Below are 21,741 nucleotides of genomic sequence, written 5' to 3' on the forward strand. Positions count from 1 at the left end.
GGCCATGAGGGCGGTGTCCGGCCATGGCCCATGGCAGCGCGGCGGTCATGCTCAAGTGCGTGGTGGTGGGGGACGGCGCCGTGGGCAAGACGTGCCTGCTGATGAGCTACGCCAACGACGCCTTCCCCGAGGAGTACGTGCCCACCGTCTTCGACCACTACGCAGGTGAGCGGCGGGGGGGGGGGGGGGGGGACCCGGCGGCTCTGCCGCCCTCTCTCCCTTCCTCCGTCTCCGGCCTTACCCTGCCGGGAGGCGACGCTGCGGCGGTGGGACTCGGCCGGGGTTTGCCCCCCTCACCCGCTGTGTTTCTCCCCCCTCGCAGTCAGCGTTACCGTCGGGGGCAAGCAGTACCTGCTGGGGCTGTACGACACCGCCGGACAGGTGAGTGCCGAGCGCTGCCGCGGACCCCCGGCCCCGCCGCCATCCCCCGCTGAAGTTACTGGCAGGGCTGCGGTCCGGGCTGGGTGATTCAGAGGCGGAGGTGCGGGCTTGGGGGCTGGGGTTGGCGTTTTATGCAAACCGGGTTTAGAACAAACCCATCGATCCAGCGCCGTGTTCCGAGGGCGGGCACCCGCCTTATTGTTAGCGGTGGGTGCCCGGCTCCGGGGGGGGGCTGCGGCCGGGGGCAGCGGCTGGCGCTAGGGGAGGCGACGCAACCGGCCCGGGACCGGCATCACCCCCGGCCTCGGTGCCGGCGTTCGGAGGAGGGAACTCGCTGTTCCAACGCGTCAGGCCGGGTAGAGCCCCGAGTGCTGCCGCTCGCCTTGCTGGCACTTCCCAGCTCTTCAATAGCCGAACAGAGTTGTTCAGTTTAGAGGTAGAAAATCATAACATGTAACTGTCAGCCACCGCCGTTGAGATAACCCCGGTTTCTTTTGCTGTGCCAGACAGTGGGAGTGATTCAGGTTGAGATCATTACAGCCTGTTTTGAAAGGTGCCGTGTCTGCATGTATCTTAAGTTACTTCAGTGACTGATCAGCTGCTTGGTGTTCGGGGGGTCGCCGGTGTAGCGGTTTCTAAAGGGCTCCGTTACTCAGCTTAACTTGCGCGGCACGGGGCCCCTGGGTTCAAGAATGAGAGCCCGGAGATGCCTCGTTGGAAACGAAATAGTTTGTGCCTGGGAGGTGCAGGGCTCGGGCAGAAACGCTGCGTGGGTTTGGGTAAAGTTGTGTATCCCTTGTGTTTAAACTTCTCCTTGCAGCGTGAGCATGTGTTCTGCTCTCACATGACCTCAGACGCGCTTCCTTCTTGTACAGAGCCACTGGTAACATGATGGCACCGGACTCGCATAGGCTGGGGCCATTTCTTTAAACCATGTTACTCCTGTGCTTAATTAAACAGCTGCTGCCTAAGTGAGTGAGGCCTTTTAGGTCTGCAAACAGCCTGGAGTAAGGGAAGAAGCATTTAACCAGCCCTTGATACCTTGGTTAGGCCTGAAATCAGCAACAAAGTTAATTCCATGAGAATTACAGCAAACAGCCCTATTTCCAGGCTGAGACTTCCCAAAGTCTGGCTTCATGGTTGTCATCTCCCTGACATAAACACAAACTGGTCGAAGTTATGCCAAGTGCATTTCTTACTGTTGTCATAGCCCTGTTTGTCAGTAGTAACTGCTTCAAAACACAGCTTGTCAAACACTGCTTAAGTAGGTTACAGAATGAGGACTGAGTGCCCCGGCATAGAAAGCGTTTGGTTAATATGCAACTCTTTTAATCCCTTTTTTCATAAAGAGCATTGGAACATGTGAAAGCCACCCCAGCACTACTGCACACGTGCATGGCTTGGTGGTGGGTGCCGTCTCAAACTGCTTGTGCTGGCTTGTTGCTGTTAACGGGAGTGTGTGTTGCTAGCGCTGTGTAACCATAAGTAAGGTGGCTTTGTGGTATCCCCCCGCTTCCTGAGTGTGCTGAGGACAAAACCGAGTGACTTTTGGCCTCCTCAAAAGCCAGCAGGTTGAACTGGCCCGTTTACAACAAACATCAAGTGAAGGTATTCCTGCCTGTTAGGCTAAGAAAGTTTTTTCAGTGTGAAATTGTATATCCAGACATGTAAAAAGTTGGGCTGAGATTTTTCTTCCCTTTTTCTTTTTTTTTCTTTCCCCAAATTCCGAGAAGCTGGAATCTTTAAGTTTGAATCACGGAGCAGTTCCTGATGTGCCCAGGACCAGATCCTGCTGGCCTAATTCCGAGGAGCCTCAGCTCATGTCAGGTGTTTTAATGAGGCTACCGTTACAAATATACCTGGCCTTGGCAAAGCTCCTGTTTTAGTCAGACCCGTGGTACTGATAAAATCTCTACCGTTATCTCCATCCCACTCCAGCATGTTTGGCGCACTGGTGGACATCTGCCCACGGGAGCCCCATCCCAACATCCGGCACAACCAAGGCGGAAGTCTGTGTGAAGATGCCAGTCCAGCAATTCCATTCAGCTAAAAGCTGCTTTGTCAGGGAGCGTGTGATAACAGAAAGCTCTCTTTAAAGCTTCAATACGTGTAGTAAAGAGCAGAAGAGACTTGAGCTGATGGTGCCTTCTCTGTGTTGAGGAAACCGTGCTGCATTTGGTGCATGCCTGCTGCTTGCACAGACTGCCGTACGGCTCGGATTCAGAGTCGGGATTTCTGTGCCAGCACACATCAGTGCTTTCATCTCTAATTCTGTTCCTCCCCAAATAGTTGTACTGTGAAATACTGGCCTGATAGTATTGTTTTATCACAACTTGGCAGCGTGTGAGCACTGTGGTATCTAAGCAGTTCACAGTCTTCAGCGTGTTTATACTCCCAAAGCATAGGTACAATCTACAGATCTCATTTTGGGGGGCGAGGAGTTAGAGGGTAAATGGAGGGTAAGCAGTGACCTACTCCAAATCCGTGCAGGAAGCCCATAGCAGAGCAAGGATTAAAGACCTATTGGTCCATAGCTGGTGTACAGCAGGCTCATTGCCCTGAAACACTGACTTAATCAGCCTGTGGGTCTCTGTAACTTGGCGTGGTTATGTGTTTAGCAACTTGTGACAGACTTCTGTTTGGCAGAGGAGTTGCAAGCTTTCAGGTTCATAGCATCCAGTACTCATTTCTAGCTCGCTTCTTCACAACACACACAGCATCACATGTAGCAACTGATGACATAATGTATCATATCCTTGTGAGTTTAAAGTAGGTTGAGAATAAATCTATCAAGTCCTATTTTTCCCCCCAGGTTATATATAGCAGGAAAAATGCCAGTAGCAGGCCACAAACTTCAGTTTCTATGTAGACAGACCTTCCCCTTTTGGGGGTGTGTGTGTGAGCTCAGGCAGGCTTCCCTCTGGCTGCAAGTACTTCGGCCCTGGTTCAAACAGCCAGTACAGCTGCTGGGCAGGGGAGGCACCCGGAGCTCATTTGGGTGTGCAGCTGTGGAAGCAGCTCCTGCGCCAGGGAGACGGGTGGGAATCCGGTGCCTATGGTGTCCAAGAGGACATTCCTCCAGCAATTCCTCCCAGAGGTGGAGCCGGCAGCTCCTTTTGGCCTTGCTGCTGCACAGAGACTTGGGCTGAGACTGGCTGGGCTTGGAGTGCACCCTGGTTTCCACAGGAAGAACTATGTACATCACCTCGAGCTGGGAGCATCGATGCGCTGCAGTTAGAATGTGACGTGGTTGTGATACTGGTGCTTGGATGACTTTGGCTCTGCAGTAGCCTCTCTTGCTCTGAGAGTTAACTGCGTGTCACTGCTGCTCTGAGAGTTAACTGCGTGTCACTGCTGCTCTGAGAGTTAACTGCGTGTCACTGCTGCTCTTCGTTGAGCAGGGGTATGGGGCAAAATCAGCCTGGGAAGAGAACGGTGCCTTCATGGGGGTCTGTTAACTGCACCGTGTTAGAGGGCTTCTGAGCTGGTGACAAGTGATGATCATTTTGATCTTCTGTAACACCCAAAGTAATGCTGCCAGCTCTCCCAATGGAGCAATGTCTGTAAGCACTAACGAAGAGGTGTGCTGCATGTCCCCTTGCCACGTCCCAAATGATAGGGGTAAGTGGGAGGGCCCACAGGAGTTACCTCTCGGGGATTTCACTCCGTATTGAAGACTGCTGCTTAAAATGGCAGTTGGGGTCCATCCTCCTCTCAGTCTGCGGGGTTTCATTGATGGTGTCCCTTTCCTTCCATATGTGCCGACCACATGCACGTGGAAGTCTTGCTCTGCTGCGTGTCTTTGCTGTGAAGAACTGTCAGGTAGGATGCAGGGGATGCAGGAACAGAGCCTGTGCTGCTTCAGCTGCCCTGGGAAGAGAGATGCTGAGGCATAGCGTGGCTGTTTGGTGCAGGTTTGGCACCAAGCCAGTGTCTGAGTAGTGCAGAGCAGGGTACAGAAGGAGCAGAGTGAATCTTGCTATGGTGCAGTGCCTCATAATAACATTGGTATCCCTCAGCATCACTCAGTGTTGTGATACTGGCCTGGTCTGGTTGGACAATGCTGAGGTAAACTGTTCCTTGGCTTTCCACTTCTGTTTCTCTGCCTTAAACACCCTAATATGAGCAGGACAAGCTGTAGGTCTGGTACAATAAAGCTCGCAGTGCCTTCTCAACCATCACCAAAACAGTAGCCACAGAACACGCTAAGCACAAGAGCCAGAATAAGCCTCTTCTTGGCTCCTCTCAGCTCAGATACCAATGGCTACTGTGGTTGCAGCAGCAGCCACTTAATTCAGATACGCTGATGTTTTGGTTGCAGTGGAGGCCCTGGTGTTGCAAGCAGTTTTGTATTCAAGTTGGTCAGGCTGCTGAGGTGTGTGAAGCTGACTCCAGCATTAGCAAGATCTGTGCCTGTGTTAAGGCAAGGTGTCAAATGGTTGTAACTGAATGTGCTAACAGGAAAGAGGTGGTGGAGGTGTGGTTATTAGAATGGATGGTCACCAGGCTTGCTGTGGTTGCTATAAATAAGGCATAGAGGGAGTATTTGTGCTCCTTGCTGGCTGTTTGTCTCAGCTTTGGTTGGTAGCCCTGAACGAACAGGTACCACGTCTGTGTCCTGCACCAAAACCTCTAACGTGATCTTGGCAGACCTGAGAATGAAATGTTAGCAGTTGACATCCCGTCCCCTTTCTGCCCCCGCCGTGCCTCCCTTCTCTCACATGCATTTTCCCTCACTCCCTGCATACTGTCCCAGCCGAGCTGGCACTGGGGAGCTGTGAGCTCATGAGTCTGCTGCAATCCAGCTCCAGCTGCCGTGCTGGCCTATGAATAGCTCAGCCTCTCTCTGCTTCAGGATGGTGCTGGCCACGTAGGTTTAGCGCTCCTCAGCCACAAGTGGATGTGAGTAGATAAAACAAAGCCGTGCCTGTTTTCTCCCTCTGAAATTTAAGTTCTTCAGTGCAAAAGATGGAGGTGAAGTCCCTGAGCTTGCAATCTCTTATGCTGAGACAAGTGTGGTCTTGGATGGGCTTCCATTTGGCACCGCTTGCTCTAGACAAGTGTTGACGCAAAGATGGGCTCTCCCTTTATATGAAAAGGGACTCGCTCCTTCAGGTTTGCTTTTAAAAATGGCCTTCCAGCAACACTAACCCCAGTGCAAAGCTCCCATTCACACACCTCCCTTGCTGTGAGCTGTGACTCACACTCTGAAAGCATCACTGCTTTCCTAGAAAGGCAGGTGAGCATTGCTGTCACCAGGTGGGGAGCCTCGAGGTGGCAGGTGCTGCATCCATGAAACGCATGTTGGGAACTCAGGACAGTTGTGTTTCATTTTCAGTGTCAAAAGGCCCATAGCACCTCTGAATAGCATCACTGTGTTACGGTAAAACCAAATGCAAGGAATGTGTTTCAAACTGTAGATCCAGTGTGTCTTTATGGAATTATCAGTAAGTTAATGGCAGGCCAATGTAAAGAACCCAAAGCTTGAGAGGTTCTCTGAAACTTCAGGTTTTGATATGTTAAAAGCACATTTTCATGAAGACTACTGACACAGACTCTTGCTAAACATTAGTTATGCATTGGTTACGCTAAACATTGGTATTATCATGGAATCATAGAATAGTTAGGATTGGAAAGGACCTTAAAATCATCAAGTTCCAACCCTCCTGCCATGGGAAGGGACACCTCACACTAAACCATATCACCCAAGGCCTCATCCAATGGTCCAATAAAAATCCCTTTTCCCGGATTAAGAGTCAGAAGATACCCTTTAGTTTGTGACCGAGTTTTCTCTGTATTTTACTATCATTTCTTCACAGTACAGTGACATCTTTCAATGCTATCCAAACAGCAGCAGCTAAAAAGGCAATACTCAATAAAAGCAATTAGCACAATGTTACTGCACATCCTCTTACTTTCTGACTTCATTTTAAGGCGGTGTGTGCACCTGCACTCATTCGAGTACCATGCAACCCACAGCTGTCCTGCTGGAGGCAAGAGTGATAGAATGGGATAGCCGGGTAAGGTGGCGTGAGCTCTACAGTTAGCTTCTGACAGAGAGCCTGTGAGACCCTGGGAATTCTTGGCAGGTCCACAGTCAGACTTCGTGACTGAAATCCACTTCCTTTGCAAAAAGCTCTTTATATGCTGGTAAATAAGAAAAGTATAAAAAACTGCATCTTTTCACGGATAGCCTAACTCTTGATTCAGCCTCCAAACTACCTCTTAAAGCAAACTAAATCACATTTAGAGTACTGCCTCCACAGCGCAGACCTGCGATCCAGAGGGCTTACAATGTGCGTTAGAGTCTGATCCAAAGCTCTGTGTTAGCAGGCACCCGATGGCTGATTTCAGTAAGCTTCATTCCAGTTCCTTGATTGAGAACACATGGACAAAGTAGACATAAAACTTGAGCAGTACTGAGGTGTTGCCAGTCCCTGGCTTTCATAGTGGTGAGTCAGCTTTTCCTATCCACAGACACCACTACCTAAGAACCTAAATGGTTTGAGCCTTTTTCTGGATGTGGGTTTTCTTTAAGCCTTTGTGCTTCATGTGTTCAAGTTTTGTGTGTATCTGCGGGGTACCAGAAATTTCTCTTTCATTTAAAGGTAAAAAGGATGTGATTTTTTTCTCCAGGAACCTGGGCTTTAGGAAGCAATATAAAGCACACTGATTCCAAATACTGCAGTTTTACTGTGAACTGTAAACTCCAACATTACTCCAACTGGGACAGAGCTTCACGACTTCCAAATTAGCCCCTTCTCTCATTAGAAACAATGCAAAATGAGGGCAGAGAGGAGGGGAATGGTATCTTTTTATTGCTCTGGTCTGTGCTTTCATAAGCAGTGCTTTGGTTTGGACTGGTGACTGGATGATTTGTGTTAAGACAAATGTGTCTAAAGGCCACATGACACTTCCAGCCGTGCTGAAGGAGTTGTGTGTCATTTGACACGTTAGTGGCCACTGTCCTCAGCCTCGTTTTATCGTGCTCTGTGCTGCATCCATGTTGTGGCACATGCAGCAAGCCTTTGTGATGGCTGGCACTCCTGGTGCGCGTATGAAAATGCAGGTGGCTGCATTATTATCCAGAGCAAAGGAACATCTGTCAGCATCCTAAGCGAGCGCATTGCCTTGGATGAATAAAACACAGGCTGAAAGTGCCTCAGGCAGTTCGTGCTCTAAATTAGGTATAGCCATGAATGCTAAAAGATCATCTGTAGGACTTAATGCTAGTTCCTTCTTGGTCTGATATCCGGTTGGGATGCAGTGGTAGAGTCAGTAAGGGATGGATGCCAGGTGTGATCTGGGATGCATCTGTAGTTATGACCAAGAGATAGCCCAGTGAGGGGAAGTGAGCTGGATTACATATTCCTCACTTGAGGAACTAAAAACACAGGCAGTTTTTCAACTTTGCCGCAGTGAAATCATGGAGTGTTTTACCATGTTCTTGAATGGAAACTGTTACCCCTAACAAATCAGGACTTGACATAAAATGAGGTGCAGAAGACTCTTAGGAACTCCTTTAATTCCAGGAACTCTTTCACTGTGATGTGTTTATTCAGGGCACACGTGATGGCACTGGTGCTCTGGCACTTCGACTCCTGAGAAGCTGTGTGATGGGAATTAAGCCCGAGGAGTCAGGGTGAAGGCTTAGTCTTCTGTCTTACAAAGCTGCTGCTCAGCACTGCACTGAAGAGTGTGCTTTTGGGGCTTATCTGTAAAAAGTGAAAGTGAATGGGACACCTAACTGATCAGTCTTTCTTGTCTGGGCAGGATTTATATAGCTAGTAAATGAAAAGTCATGTATGATCTATGGGTAACTATATTCAACCATCTCTATTCCATAGTCTGTTTTCCCTGTGAGAACAGATTTATTGATGGCCATGTTCTTCTGTAAAAATAAAGTGAAAGAGCCCATCTTTCCGAAGAGCAGGATCTGCAGAGGGTCCGATCAGACGCCTGTGCCAGGATAAGTTTGATGTTTTTCCTTTCATTGCCCGTATCGGAAAGAATGAAAAAGCCTGGTTGTTCATGGCTGCAGACACCCAAACTAGGGTGAATCCATTTCCTGGAGAAAGTGGGAATCCTGTGTGGGAACAGTGCTGTTCGTAAGGCCACTGATGGTAAGAAAGGAACCAGTGCAGGAACGCTCCGTAGCCTTGTGATTCCTCATAAGTATGTCAAGGCTATGGAGGAGTGTCATAGGTAAGGAGTGAAAGGGTTTGTCCATGGCTGTTACTCCAGGGGCTCCATAGTGGATGAACAACTGGTATAAAGTATTTATGTGCAGCTGTGCTTGCTGATACTGCTTGCAGCTGGTTGAATCCATGTTCTGTTGTTGCAGACACTAAAAAGCCTTACAGAGGAAAGTCAGGGACTTCCACTTTCAGGAAAGCACGAGGAAGCCAGCAAGTTGAAGTTCCTGTGGTGAGGGAGAGAGGGAGCGTTCTGTTGAGGCTGCCTAGGAAAAGTTTAGCATCGCCGCATGGCACAATGTAGGATTTGGGAAGTATTTAATCCCACATTAAGGCAGGGATCAGTTCTGATCACTCAAAGGCAATTTTGTGTATAACTGAAGAGATACTCTGTCCTTCTCATCTCTAAAATCCATCTTACCAGGCTCCATCTTCCAGCTAGCTATTTCTCTCCATACAGAAAAGCTTGTCAGGAGTGTAAGCAGCTGCAGTCCTCAAGGATCCCAGAAGGAAAGTTTTGTCAAAAGAAAAGATAATTCATAAACCCTGGGCTTTTCCAATGTATAATTCATACCTCCTCTGAACAGCACTCCTCGCAGGGATTTAGAGGTGGATTTAGAACAGCTTACTTCATTTTTAGAATACAATGGACGAGCACTCACCCTGCATTCTTGCAGCCTTTTCTATAAAAGATAGATGCTGGGCCCAAATCAGCAGCTTTCTGTGCTCCCTGGGAAACCTGTGTGATTGAACCACAACAGGATAGTGCTGCTGCCTTCAGCAACACAAGCTGCATCCCCAGAAGCCTGTGAAGAGATGGAGGGTCTGTAGTGCACTTTACCCCAGGGAATAATCAGCACATCTTGGTTTGTGTTCAGAAGGTACAAACAGTAACAAATAGGGCTTGGGCTGCAGAACTGGACAAGCAGACGTTTTATGGCAATGCTGTGTCAGTCCGAATTGCAGCTTGCCAAATGGTCCTGGCATTAGTGGAGCGGTGTGAGAAGCAGCGCCAGGATGCTCCAACCTCCGTCCTTGCAAAGGGTTGCAGTGTTACACAGACCAGACTGAAGCAATTTGGAGAGGTTTTTAGCCAGGGAAGCAATTTGTGCTTGGCATGGGTCAGGACAGACCACTTCCCTCTCTCTGCTCCTCCACCAAGCATCACCAAGCATCTCGTAGAATCAGAAACCACAGGGTGAGTCAGCAGGGTGAATGAAGGCTGCTTCATGGTGTGCTGCTGGAATGGGCTGTTGTGCTCAAAGGCTCTCCCTGGTGCTTATGGCAAAGCTGCACATGAGCCTTTAATGCCAAATAATCTGGGGCAGGCGGGAGGATGGGGCCACGGGGTAACTGGGAGCTGATAGTCCCTGGGGCAGGTGTCAGACACAGCAGTCATTATTACGGTTCACTTCTCACATTGTCCAGAATATTCCAGGGGCCTTCTGAAATGGAAATTCTTTTTCAGGGAGGAAAACTATGAAAAATGCAGTCATGAAGGATAGCTTTGAAATGCACTTCAAAAATGAAAGCATGGCAATTCATACTGAGAGAGGACTTTTGACTGTGGTTACCATGGCCTGCTCTGAAATGAGTTAAAACTTGGACTTACAGCTGGGGTTTTGCTCTGCAGAAACCAGCTAGTTGCACACGTGAGCCTCACTGAGACCCTCTGAGCAGCAGCAGGGATTACCCTTCACTGTGTGAAGGTTGGATTCCTCTAGCAACTCTGCCTGATGTCTATTTTTGGCTTCCCCTCTAAAAACAGATGGTTGGGAGTGAGAACCTCCTCTTACGATTGCTGTTGTAAGCTGTGAAAGCAACAGATGGTTGCTAACACAGAGATCACAAACCTGGAGTTGTTGAGCTCCAGTTTTCTTCCAGTGGGCCAAGCTTTGTACGCTGCCATCCACTTTGTAGCTTATCAGAACAGAAATAGGCTTCTCCTTTTGTTTATAAGAGTATGTCAGTATGATGTAACTGGAGGACTATCATCGAAATCCTGTTCCTAAGCTGCAAACCACATAAAATCATTAATTACTTTGTTCCATCAGAATGGAACATTATGTTATAATGTTATGTTACATTACGTTATAAATAATATATATTAAAAATACCTATAGATGAGCATGACACACCTTGCTCAGGGCCCCTGCACAACATTAATGACACACCAGCATTTGTTTTCTCCTATTTGCTTAAAGATGCAAGCCCTCATATTTACAAGAAAAGGAAAATGTAAAAGTATCAATTTCAATCCTGCTCTTTTCAAAGTGAAACCAAAAAATAACCCCAAGGAGTCCTTCCCAGTTTGTAGTTGAGAAGCTAAGCCAAGCCAGTAGCTCCTCCATCTCATCTCCTTGCCTATGTCTGTTCTGTATTGGCAGCTGTGCTGGGTTACCAGAGAGACACTAGGTGAATGATGCATGGTCCTGCCGCAGAGGAATCACAACTCTATATAGCATTAATTAAGCCAACATACTTGCATGCAGTTGGTTTAAAGTTATTACAGCTCTTGTATTTTCAGCATGTTTTTCTATCTGTATTCGTTTGCTTCAGCAAACGGTGAACAGTTCTGTTTTAAAGTCCACAGTATATTGGAGAATGAGCCATTTCCCCATTATAGCCTGGAGGTTTTGACACTTGTGATGCACATTTTGATCCTTCGTGGTCTTCTTGCCCATCTTGTTCACGTTCTTAAAATAGTCCAGTAAAATTCTTTAGATATCTTTAATGCCTACATATACAGGCAGTGCCTCCCCCAATTAGGCTGGAAGTCTTAATTGCTGCACAGGATGGTGTGTACAGGCACCCAAACTGGGATTTCTGTTCACTGGCTAGTATAATTAGGGTTTGCCACTGCATTTAATTTGAGAATTAGCCACATTCATTTCCCTCATACTAGAGTCAGCAAATACAGTTGAAGCAGTCTGATTTTTCCAGGCTTCTCTAATATTCGGTCTAAATGCATTTGTTTCTTCAGTCTTCTACCCATGCAGCGGTTATTTAGGCCCAGTACATCACAGGAAGTTTTAGGTCTGATTGCTGTTTCTGAGGGGCTGTTGGGGAGCAGGAGGAGTCTTTAAGCACAGGTGGCCTGCTAGATGCTGGTAACAGTGAAGCCAGGCTTTTTCTTAAGCAGACCCAGGACCAGTCTGATGACGTGGTGGGAGGCTTTATTAGAATTACCTGCCATTATTAGCATCAATATGCACCTAATTTTCATAGCACAGACAAAGGTTTAAAGGCGAGCCTGGCAGCACTGGCTTGTTTCAAGCAGCAGGACTGGTGAGGACAGCCAAATTCTCTGTTAATTTAAGTAAGCGTGAAGTCACCGTAGTGAATACCACGTACTTCTTTGGCCGTGGCACATGATGTATCCAGTCACACTGTACTTGCCTGCAGTTGAACTTCTTAATTACAGGGGACAGACCCACAATTTGCCCAGTGCAGATGGGACAGGGTATAAATCAGAAGGCAGATATATAAATAGCTGCAAGGGCAGGAAAGGAGTTCAGCAATGCACGTGCCTTAAAAAGCAGTAACGCTGCTCACTCCCAGATGATTGCTGAGGAATATGTGGGCAGTAAGGAGCAGGACCAAGATGTGGCTAAATGGACGAGGATTTATATCCAATGGGATTAAAAAAGATAAATACAAAAGTTTTGAAGTAAACCATACAAACATAAAGTAAAATGAAGTAAACCAAGCTTTGAGATGAGAAACTGATTAGTATTTGCCATGAATAAAAAGTCCATCTGCAATTTCAAATGGATTAACTGAAGAGGTATTTTAAGGCCAATGGACTAAGAGTAATTTCTGGTGACAGTGAAGTGTCTTCTCCATTCCAGCATTTAATGCAGACAGTATTCTTGTTATTGTAGCCCAGATGTGAGGACTTTAGAAAATGTTGAATGTAGTAAAGGCAGCTCTTTAGTAGCAGGAATGAATTATGACTTTAAACTAGATCTTTTCTTTAAAGAAAACCTATTCAGTAATACCCCGTGTGTGATTTAGCAGAGCTGAATTCAAGAGCAGCTGACAGATCTGCCTCTGTGTTCTTGCATGCAGATTTTGTACTCCAGGGACCAGTGTAATTTGCAGTTGGGAAGCTGCTTTTAGGATTTCAATCTCCACCCAGAAAACAGAGTGGCAACCCTGATCAGTACCTAACTATATTCAGGAGTAGAAGTGAAACGTAAAATACATGCCTAAAAAGAGAACTGAACGCTGAATAGTTTCAAGTTGCTGTTGTGATGCTCTTAAAGTTATTTCTGCCTTTTATCATGAATTCCACAGATGCGGAAAAGACAAGGTTCCTGGGTTTTTTCTTTTGCATCAGGATAGGAGGCTGACACTAGCAGGAACAACTGATCTCCAGATAGGCCAGTCAAATGCTGTGGTTTCCCAGTAGTGTCAGTTACTGTGGTTGTGAAACTGGGAGCCCATGCTTACAGCCACGTATGCTCTAGCCTACTGACAAAACTGGAAAGCATCCAAGACTGGCAGGAGAGCGTACAACCACAGTGGCACATGAGAATACTGATTCCAAATACGAGTTACCATGTAGATTGACACTAAAAGAGTACTGGCCAATGGTCACCCCCCTGCTAGTGCAGAATCTCCTCCAGTGCTTGTCATTCCTCCATTTCATGATGAGGATAACGGCCCTCTTCCCATAGCTGTTGACTCTCAAATGAAAAGATGGGCCTAGCAGAAACTGTTCTGAGGAGGTTTTCATGTGTCTTCTGAAATGCTAGTGACACCATCTTTAAAAACCTATCAGTCAATGAAGGGCTGTTTTGAGGGTGCCACTATAGGTTAATAACCTGGTAATGTGACTGTTGCCAAGGAAACGAAAATTTGATTTTCTGGCTTGATTCAACCATGGAGTTGAATTCTGTTTCTGTCTCTACCTTTAATGAACAAATTGTTCCAATATTTGTGAGATTTAATTAAGATGGGGAGCTTACATGGGGAGGAGGGAGGCTGCTGCAGCAGCCATAATAAATTGGTGTTTATGGTGGGAGAGATGGCATAAAACCAGCTCAGTCTTACTTATCTGTGTTAAAAACCAACCAGCCAAACAAAAAAGCCAAAGGTAGGAATTGTAAAGCATTGGTTGACTGGCAATTCACTTTCTTTCTTGCTAGAGAGAACTGGTTTACAATGGGACAATGCTCCTAGGTATTGTACTGTATGCCCTGGCTGTAGGACCGGTGGCTTTAGATGTTATGGCTCTAAATGACCCAAGTAAGAACTTTTCACACTAACTTCCCCCCACCAAAGGGCATTAATATTCCCCTGATGGTGTTCTTGATCCTGAGTGTTCCCTAATAGTGTTCCTTCCCGCTTTTCGCTGGTCTTGCTTACAGAAAGCAGTCTGGATAAAAAAGGTCGCTCTGATCCTTACTTTGCCCAGTCACTAGCAACAGGACAGCAAAGTTTCTAAGAGACAGAAAGAAAATTCTTAAGAGGGCCTTAAATACCACCTCTACATACGATCCAAAGGAGAAGACTCAACTGCATTAATTAGCCTTAATCTAGTCTAGCTTTGTATTATCTGCATGGCTTTTTAGCAGTCACATCTGCTTATTCCTCTTTGGTCAAAGAAGTGCTAACCTTTGAATATGTTTGAACCGTAAGTCTTTTTTTTAACTTAAAACTTCTGAAGGGGTAGTCTTCTGTATATTCTGGTACAGAAGTAAGTTAATACTCACACTGCTTTTCAATATATTTATGTCATTTCCCTCTAACAACCACGCTGATTAACCTAGAAGAGTTGCAAGCATTCAGAAAGTTTGCCTCAACATTTCTGAAATACTGAACAGAGTTTCTATACCTAACTGTTAAAATTAACAAAATACCATTTAATATTGCAGATAACAGACTTTTTCTTTCCTAGGAAGACTATGATCGTCTGAGACCTTTATCTTATCCTATGACCGATGTCTTCCTTATCTGCTTCTCAGTGGTAAACCCTGCTTCATTTCAAAATGTGAAGGAAGAGTGGGTACCGGAGTTGAAGGAATATGCACCTAATGTTCCCTTTTTACTAGTAGGAACACAGGTATATCTGGTTCTGTTATACTTTATTTAAACAATTCAGATCATTGTATGCTGCCTTTTCTTTGGGCTGGAAATTCAGGGCCAACAGGCTTCTGGCTTTGGAAGAACAACCCTAGCAAGTGGCAGAAACCCTGGATTTGTGGTGTTCTCTAATGGGCTACCAGCATTTTGTTAAAAATACATTCAGTGTAAACAGAGTGGCAAAATTGGCTCCATCTCTCCTTGGGACTTTCTAGAAAGTCAGAGGATTTAAGGAATATTTATATATATGTCTATTTATACCCATGTACATGGGTCTACAGTTGTTGGTCATATACAATATTTGCTGAAGCAAAGGAGCAAAGGAAGAAGTGAGACAATTTCCTCCTGCTTCTTGTGACCAGTGGACAGGGCTTCAATTACACATGTTGATATTATCTTTGGGTTAAAGCCTTCTGCCACTGCTGGATGTACCTTCTGGCATTCCAAGATGATCACATCTTATCAAAGAGCTGAATTACAGAATATATATTTGTTCCGTCTGGATTAAAGGTGGTAGTTCACAGCTTAAACTTTCAGGACTTTTTGGATCAGGAAGGGTCCATGATCTGAATCATGCATGACTCCATCTGTATACATACAATACTCCATTAAATATATGCTTTTGCTTCTAAAAGAGGGTATTATATAGCCTGCTGACTTTTGTTTAGGAAAAGTATCCCAACATGACTGCTACCTTCCTTGCTAGATTGATCTTCGTGATGACCCAAAAACTCTGGCAAGACTGAATGACATGAAAGAGAAGCCCATATCTGTGGAGCAAGGACAGAAGTTGGCTAAAGAGGTAAGCTCCTAGCTGAAAGCAGGTAGCAAAGAAGCAAAAAAACCCTATTACCAACTGCCTTTTTCTTTACTACTTCAATGTATGAAAACCTTCTGACAGGTTACCAGTTAACAATATTTACTTACACTGCTGAACACAGCTAACAAGCAGACCTGTGTAATAGCACTTCCCTGGTAGTAGTGGTTCTATGTTTCTTTGTAGACACTTGTAAATACTACACAAGCATCGGTCAAGAGTGAATTAAAATCACAGAGTTGTTGAGGTTGGAAGGGACCTCTCCTCCTCTAGCAAAATGTTGAAATCATCTTAAAGCAATTATTTGAGCATGCTGTACTACCGTTTTAACACACTGTGTGGATAATGCACATAAAGATGCTTACTTACAGTCTTATTTTTGAAACATAAATTGGTCATAATTCTGTAATTCTTTTTTGCTGTTTAGTTATCGAAAAATACCTTAGGACTCCAGTGCCAGGCCAAAGAGCTTATTTAATACTCTTCCTTTGTAAACAAACCCAACATAAATGCATTCCAGATCTTTGACCAAAAGACAAATCTTTTCTTCTACAGGGGGATGCACATGCAGGTAGCTTTTCTAGATCACAGCCAAACATTGTGATGTCACTAGAGAAAAAGAGATACGCAGAAGTGCACACTTAAAACTGAACAGCTGAAATGTACTGTTGTTGAATTAACTTATTTTCTTGACAGATAGGAGCCTACTGCTATGTGGAGTGTTCAGCTTTAACGCAGAAAGGACTGAAGACCGTTTTTGATGAAGCTATTATAGCCATTCTAACTCCAAAGAAACACACAGTGAAGAAGAGAATAGGCTCAAGATGCATAAACTGCTGTTTGATCACGTGAACCACATTTGACAATGGCCAGGCTTACTGTGAAATTCTACTGAATTTAAACACAATGCATTAAGTACACGGCAAAGTTGTTACAGGTTTGAAAGCTAAAACGATGGTTCTGCCTTCTACAACTAGTGAAATCCAGAGGAATAAAATCAGACTCAACAAACTTGTAATAAGAAGCCACCGTATCTGTTACAAGTATTTTATTCAGACTGGAAGGTACAATCTCTCAGGGTTACATAGTCTAGAGGAAGCAAAAACTGCACCATGCTGAAATGGCGTCTATGTGATTTTATCGAGTGGAGATGCTTGGCCTAAAATACTCTAAATGAATTTGGACAGTCTTCTGCTTTGACTATACATAAATATATATATCTTATAAACACCCCCCCCCCCCCCCCCCCCCCCAATTTTTGCACAGTCTGTATGGGATCTGCACAAAGAAATACCTTGTCTCTCTTTGCTCCAGTTATCTGCTTTTGTATGTAAGCTGCTTCCGGTTCCAGTGTATCCACAGAGGTGCAATAATCAGACCAGCGACATAGCCAAAGGTAGCTCCGAAGGAACAGGAAATGGGCCATACCTGAGGGGAGAACACAAGGTAAAAGCAGACAATGAGGAAAATGTCTGTGGTTCTTTTGTACTTGGTGAGCACAAAACCTAGGTAGTGAAAGACAGTAGAGTCTTACTCTAAAGCTCGGCGTGCTTTCCTAAAAATGCCAAAAGGGTAACAATCATCTTCATGAACACTAAATGCTGTTGTACAGTTTTTAACCAATATGCATTAAAATGTAACCAGGCTTCTGGCTATTGCAGAGTTTAGTTCGATATTCCCAAAACTATGTGAAAAAATGTAGAAGTCTTTATATCCCCCCTGAAGCGTTCAGCTAACCCGACTTCCTGTTCTGCTGTGTACATCTGGAAACCCACAGATGTCTTGGCGATTTCTCCTTCCAATCTCTCATGGTGTTCTGAAACCTTTAGAGGTGTGTATGGATGAACTGCTATTCAAACAGGCCAGAGACTGAGATGGATAGAGGGGTTTTCTTTATGTTTTTTTGTCTTGAAGAGTAGGCAAAGGGCTGAATCTCCCCCTGGCTAGCAGCAGGGAGGGAACACAAATTTGGAAACTCACCATCTTGCACCCACTTCAGCAAACATGTAGTAAGCCACTTACGTTCTAGAGCTTAGAATTAAAACTCTCTTCTTCCTAGTGTAAGAACAGGGAGCTGTTCTTATACTTAATACAGCTGACTCAGTCTCACAAACCATCTAGTGCAAAGTAACGGGTTTTTTTTCCCCTACCCCCCCTTTTTTTAACTGGTATTGATTTGCAGGGAGGAGTGGCCAGAACAAGACTTACCCAGTCTGTCCTGAGATGTAGCTTATATTACCTGTCACCTACAGACTGCATTTGATGGAAATCTCAGCTAAGCAATTAAAGCAGTCGAATAAACTAAATTCCCACCCTCTTCAAAATTCCCCTTTGCATGTTGTTTTTGCAAGGACAGTTTTGCACTTCCTGCTGTCCAGTGCATATTCCTGAAGCAAGCGCAGACTGCACTCCCCTATTTTAATTTTGACTAAAGGGTGGTTTCCACCTTCTGTAGTACTTGAGACTGAGACATGAAGTAGACATTAAAGAAAATATCCACGTCTTGGTGTCCGGCCAAGCCTGCAATTCATGAATATCAAATGAGTTTACTCTTAATGGTACTGGTTCCTCCATTCATTTTCCTAGCTCTGATTCTTCTCTTCACTATTGTGGGAAAATGCATTTATTCACATCCTCTGATCATGGCAATTTTAACTAGGAATAAGAGTAACTTATTTTGTCCTCAGCTGTTTCATCTTCACATTCCCTAGCATTTGCAATTTTATACGTTATTTGGAGGTCTTAAGGAGTGTAGCAAAGATGACTATAAACAAGGTGCCTTAGGTACTCTTTATTGACCTTGTTTCATTCTTATTTCTGGACATTCTGTCTGTGCTACTTGTTTTTGTTGCTGAGTATTTTGGCTGTTGCCTCTCAAACCAAAGACTTGCTTGTTTTCATTAACAGTGATATTGTAGATCTTCTATTAAAAGCCTTGAGATGCTTTGACATGGTAAGATATTATGTATATTTAAAACTCATGTGAGTTTGTGGCCTTGGCTAAACTTACATTTCAGGTGGATCTTTTCAACTTTTAAATGAAATGTAATTAAGTTATTTCTAGCGTTTTGCATATTACACACATCTAAAGGACAAAACAATAAAAGATGTCCATGCAACCCCAGCTGCTCACTCAGTACCATTCAGCTGGAACAGGAGTCGTACTTTTTTCTCTGCTGATGAAATCAAATACCAGTCAAACAGCCACAAAACTATAGACAGAGGCTTCATAACTCAGTGGTCTTTTGACATCAAAATCTCTGAGCGATCAATGATCCTGCATTAAATCTTACCTACATTAGGTGAAACTGTAGTTGCCTGTTTGCTTTTCAGAAGTATAGGTAGGCGTGGGACTCTGAATTTTTCATGCTCTCTTAACTAGAGTCAATATCCCTGATAACCTGTTGACCCTGTATGTTTTGCTATATTGTGTATAGTGGACGATTGTTGGTATGATTAAAAGGATCTCTGATGATTGTTGTAGCTTCTCTTACCTGACTGAACTGCAACACAAACACACTGGTTTTTCAATAGTTATGTAACTCTCAATACTAATTATGCCTCTGTCTTCCAAAACATTCACTTTTTGCTTTTGAAAAATCAATGTTACATTACAGAAGTTTCAGGCTGTTTCATTTAACACCTGAATCTCTGAACTCTGAAATCCAAACCTCAGCAATGGCAGCTGGCAAAGATAGATAGGGGGCAAAGGGAAGAAACCATAAACCACTCCATCTCGCTGTCTGTGAATGAGACATAAAAAATACACCATCTCATCACTTTTAGGGGTGCAGAACAGAAGCGTACTAGGCCAGGTACTCATTATGCTGGTCAGATGGCTTAAAGTAGTTCCAACAGCAGTTTGATGGGCCTTTTGAAAACTCCCTAAGCACAGGGGTTAAAAGCCGGGACTTCAGAACATTGCTATCCTAATGCTATGTTTGCTAACCCTTAAGGCAGGGCAAAAAACAACCAACACATAATGATCCTAGTTCTGCACCTCTTTCTTGACTGCTGGCCTTCAGGCTACATATAGCCAGGCGATATAAAGCTGCAAGTTGTCAAAGACACATTAAGATGTGGCTCTTAAGCACATCAGCTGCACTAAAGTAACAGCCCTTGGATATGCCTTTTGTCTATGAAAGCGGTTTGCTTTATTCTGCATTAGCTGCTGGCCTCATTTTTCTGAGACCAAATCACTTCCAGCTGGACCTTTTTAAATTAATTTGACTTGCTTGATTGGTCTGCTTTTGCCCTGCCTTTCATATTATCTCTTAAACTTGGTTTAGCTTCCCTGACTTGGAATGAACTGCTTCTAAGTGATAAAAACCTAATACGCATCTGCCTGTTCTAAGGGATTCCATTCTGCTTATTCAAAGTATGCAACTTGTAATACACCCCTTTCATCCCCTGAGAACTATTCAGCTCAGTTTCTCCTACTTTATGCTCCCTTCTGCCATGAGGAAGCTGACATACCCCATCCCAGTACTGATGTCATGTCTAGGCTGGGTCAGCAACAGGGGAATACAATGTTAGGCAACACTGCCTGACTGCACACTTTGAGGGGGGAGAAAGCAGGGAGGGAAGAAGATTGATCTGGAGAGAAGAGTGCGGGGAATGCAGGAGACACGACAGAACGTTCTTTAGGAAACTGTCGTGAAATGCTTTGTCTGTCCCAGCAGCTGGGAAGCATCAGCTCCCATCCTCACAGCCTAGTATGACTCAGTTTACATGTCAGATGCATGTGGAAAAGGGCAATTTTACCAACCTGCGTATGATTACTAGGAGTCTGAACAGCAACTTGACAAAAACAAATCTCCATCTGTATGCTTACCAAGAACTAAACTTACATTTTAAGGGACAGAGCATGGGCCAGGGGTTTATGGAAGACGATCCTGACTTCTGCTATTTGTTTAGTTTTTGTTTGGTCATTTCATCTGGCAGCAGTACTAGAACTTAACAGAGGTTTCTTTAGGCTTGCTAAATAAGACAGTGCAGAACTGCAAGGTTTCTAGTGTCTATCAGAATTCATTTTAAGAATAAGGACTCAAAATACCAATTGCCAACCTTTCAGTACACATTTCCTCAGTGCTCTTTAGAACACCTGTGAACTGATGTGAGAGTGCTTAACATACTGCATGGAAAGCAGAGCATGTTGCAGGATCCCAACAAGGTTATCTAGCTCTGCTGTACTATTCATGTAGCTAGTTAAATCAGAATTCTGACTGCATGACAGCGTTGTCATCTATTACAAGTCTGTAAATTGCATCCCATGCAGTGGGAATTACATAGACATTGATAAGAACATAAAGGCCAGATTCTTAGGGGCCAGAGCAGCAACACCCTAATGAAGTTTTAGATCACACAAAGTAAGCAGCTGACAGCTGGAACTTTAATGATACAAATGCAAATACTATATATTTTGTGAGTTTAGTAACCTGGTCCCATTCTTCAGATGAGTGTTCTTCTCATATTCCTAAATGCCATTCTTTTTTGTATGCTTACTATTTCAAAAGATCCATTTCTGACTGTCAACGAGAAAGCTACGTTGTATTTTCTGTTTCATTTTAAAACTGAATAAATGAGCACAATGACTTTCCCTCCCCGTTTCTAACATGCCTTAAATTCCCGATTGTTTAGTCTGTACTGTCTTTAAAAAAATCAGTACATGCCTTCAATCTATTCTGGTTGCATGCACATGTTAACTAAAAATGTCTTATGGCATTGTGCAGAATGTGTGTTGACAAGCACATGCCGAGGAGAAGAAAGTGTGAGGGGGTTTCCTGTAGGCTGGCATTTGTAACTAGAAGGTGATTTTGTGGATTTGCGTTATAAAATTACAGCAAGTGTAACTGCCTTTGATTTCACCCTTAAGGTTTACATCAAGGAAACATATCATTAAATAAACAATGATAACCACATGAAAGTGGGACAAGCTTCTACCTGTGTTAAAAAGGAACTGAAATCAAACACTGGATATTATCGCTTCTACTCGTATAGCAACTTCTTTTGCAACAAAAAATTCACAGTAGGTGGTAGCTCCAAAAGCAGATACGAGAAGGAAACTATGAGCTGTGTTAATAACACACTAATATGAAACTTTACAGTCCTGTTTCAGTAAGCACCAAGAACTGTACCCAAGATTCTCCAGATGATTTTTCAGGTTACAAATGTCCGAGAGGTATCTAGGCTAATACTTACATTCATATCAACTCAATTACGTGGCAGTCAATCTACTCATTGGAGTTATATCAGCAC

At 44.5% G+C, this 21,741-nt stretch overlaps 2 protein-coding genes across 5 annotated transcripts in view; one reads left to right on the forward strand and one right to left on the reverse strand.

The window, feature by feature from the left end:
* RHOQ (ras homolog family member Q) lies at nucleotides 1-16,507 on the forward strand. 2 transcript variants are annotated; one of them, XM_061475321.1, is made up of 5 exons: nucleotides 1-165; nucleotides 323-381; nucleotides 14,482-14,646; nucleotides 15,373-15,468; nucleotides 16,180-16,507. In XM_061475321.1, exons 1-5 carry the CDS (start codon nucleotides 24-26, stop codon nucleotides 16,333-16,335), a joined length of 618 nt encoding a protein of 205 aa, XP_061331305.1. In that variant the 5' UTR covers nucleotides 1-23; the 3' UTR covers nucleotides 16,336-16,507. The 2 variants fall into 2 exon arrangements, with proteins under 2 accessions (XP_061331305.1, XP_061331304.1); XM_061475320.1 differs by having other exon boundaries at nucleotides 14,486-14,646.
* Nucleotides 14,848-21,741, reverse strand: part of PIGF (phosphatidylinositol glycan anchor biosynthesis class F) — a 21,147-nt gene continuing 14,253 nt past the window's right edge. The window contains exons 6-7 of one of the 3 annotated variants that reach the window (XM_061475318.1): nucleotides 16,778-16,911; nucleotides 14,848-15,436 (exon numbers count right to left, since the gene is read on the reverse strand). In XM_061475318.1, the coding sequence (XP_061331302.1) occupies nucleotides 16,798-16,911 (114 nt within the window). In that variant the 3' untranslated portion in view covers nucleotides 14,848-15,436; nucleotides 16,778-16,797. Of the gene's footprint in view, nucleotides 15,437-15,937; nucleotides 16,093-16,516; nucleotides 16,912-21,741 lie in introns of those variants that run through there. The other 2 variants (XM_061475319.1, XM_061475317.1) reach the window with 2 other exon arrangements.

The sequence above is a fragment of the Pezoporus flaviventris genome, unplaced genomic scaffold, assembly GCF_033815535.1.
Source record: "Pezoporus flaviventris isolate CSIRO_AGI_PZ_B2104156 unplaced genomic scaffold, CSIRO_AGI_Pfla_v1 ptg000083l, whole genome shotgun sequence".
NCBI classification, from domain to species: Eukaryota; Metazoa; Chordata; class Aves; order Psittaciformes; family Psittacidae; genus Pezoporus; species Pezoporus flaviventris.

Bases quoted from the DNA above. Each gene is read 5' to 3' on its own strand.
- RHOQ (XM_061475320.1), top strand. From the start codon at position 5: ATGAGGGCGGTGTCCGGCCATGGCCCATGGCAGCGCGGCGGTCATGCT. The intron at 166-322 runs GTGAGCGGCGGG...CCCCCCTCGCAG, and splicing joins CGTCTTCGACCACTACGCAG to TCAGCGTTACCGTCGGGGGC. The intron at 382-14,485 runs GTGAGTGCCGAG...TTTCCTAGGAAG, and splicing joins TGTACGACACCGCCGGACAG to ACTATGATCGTCTGAGACCT.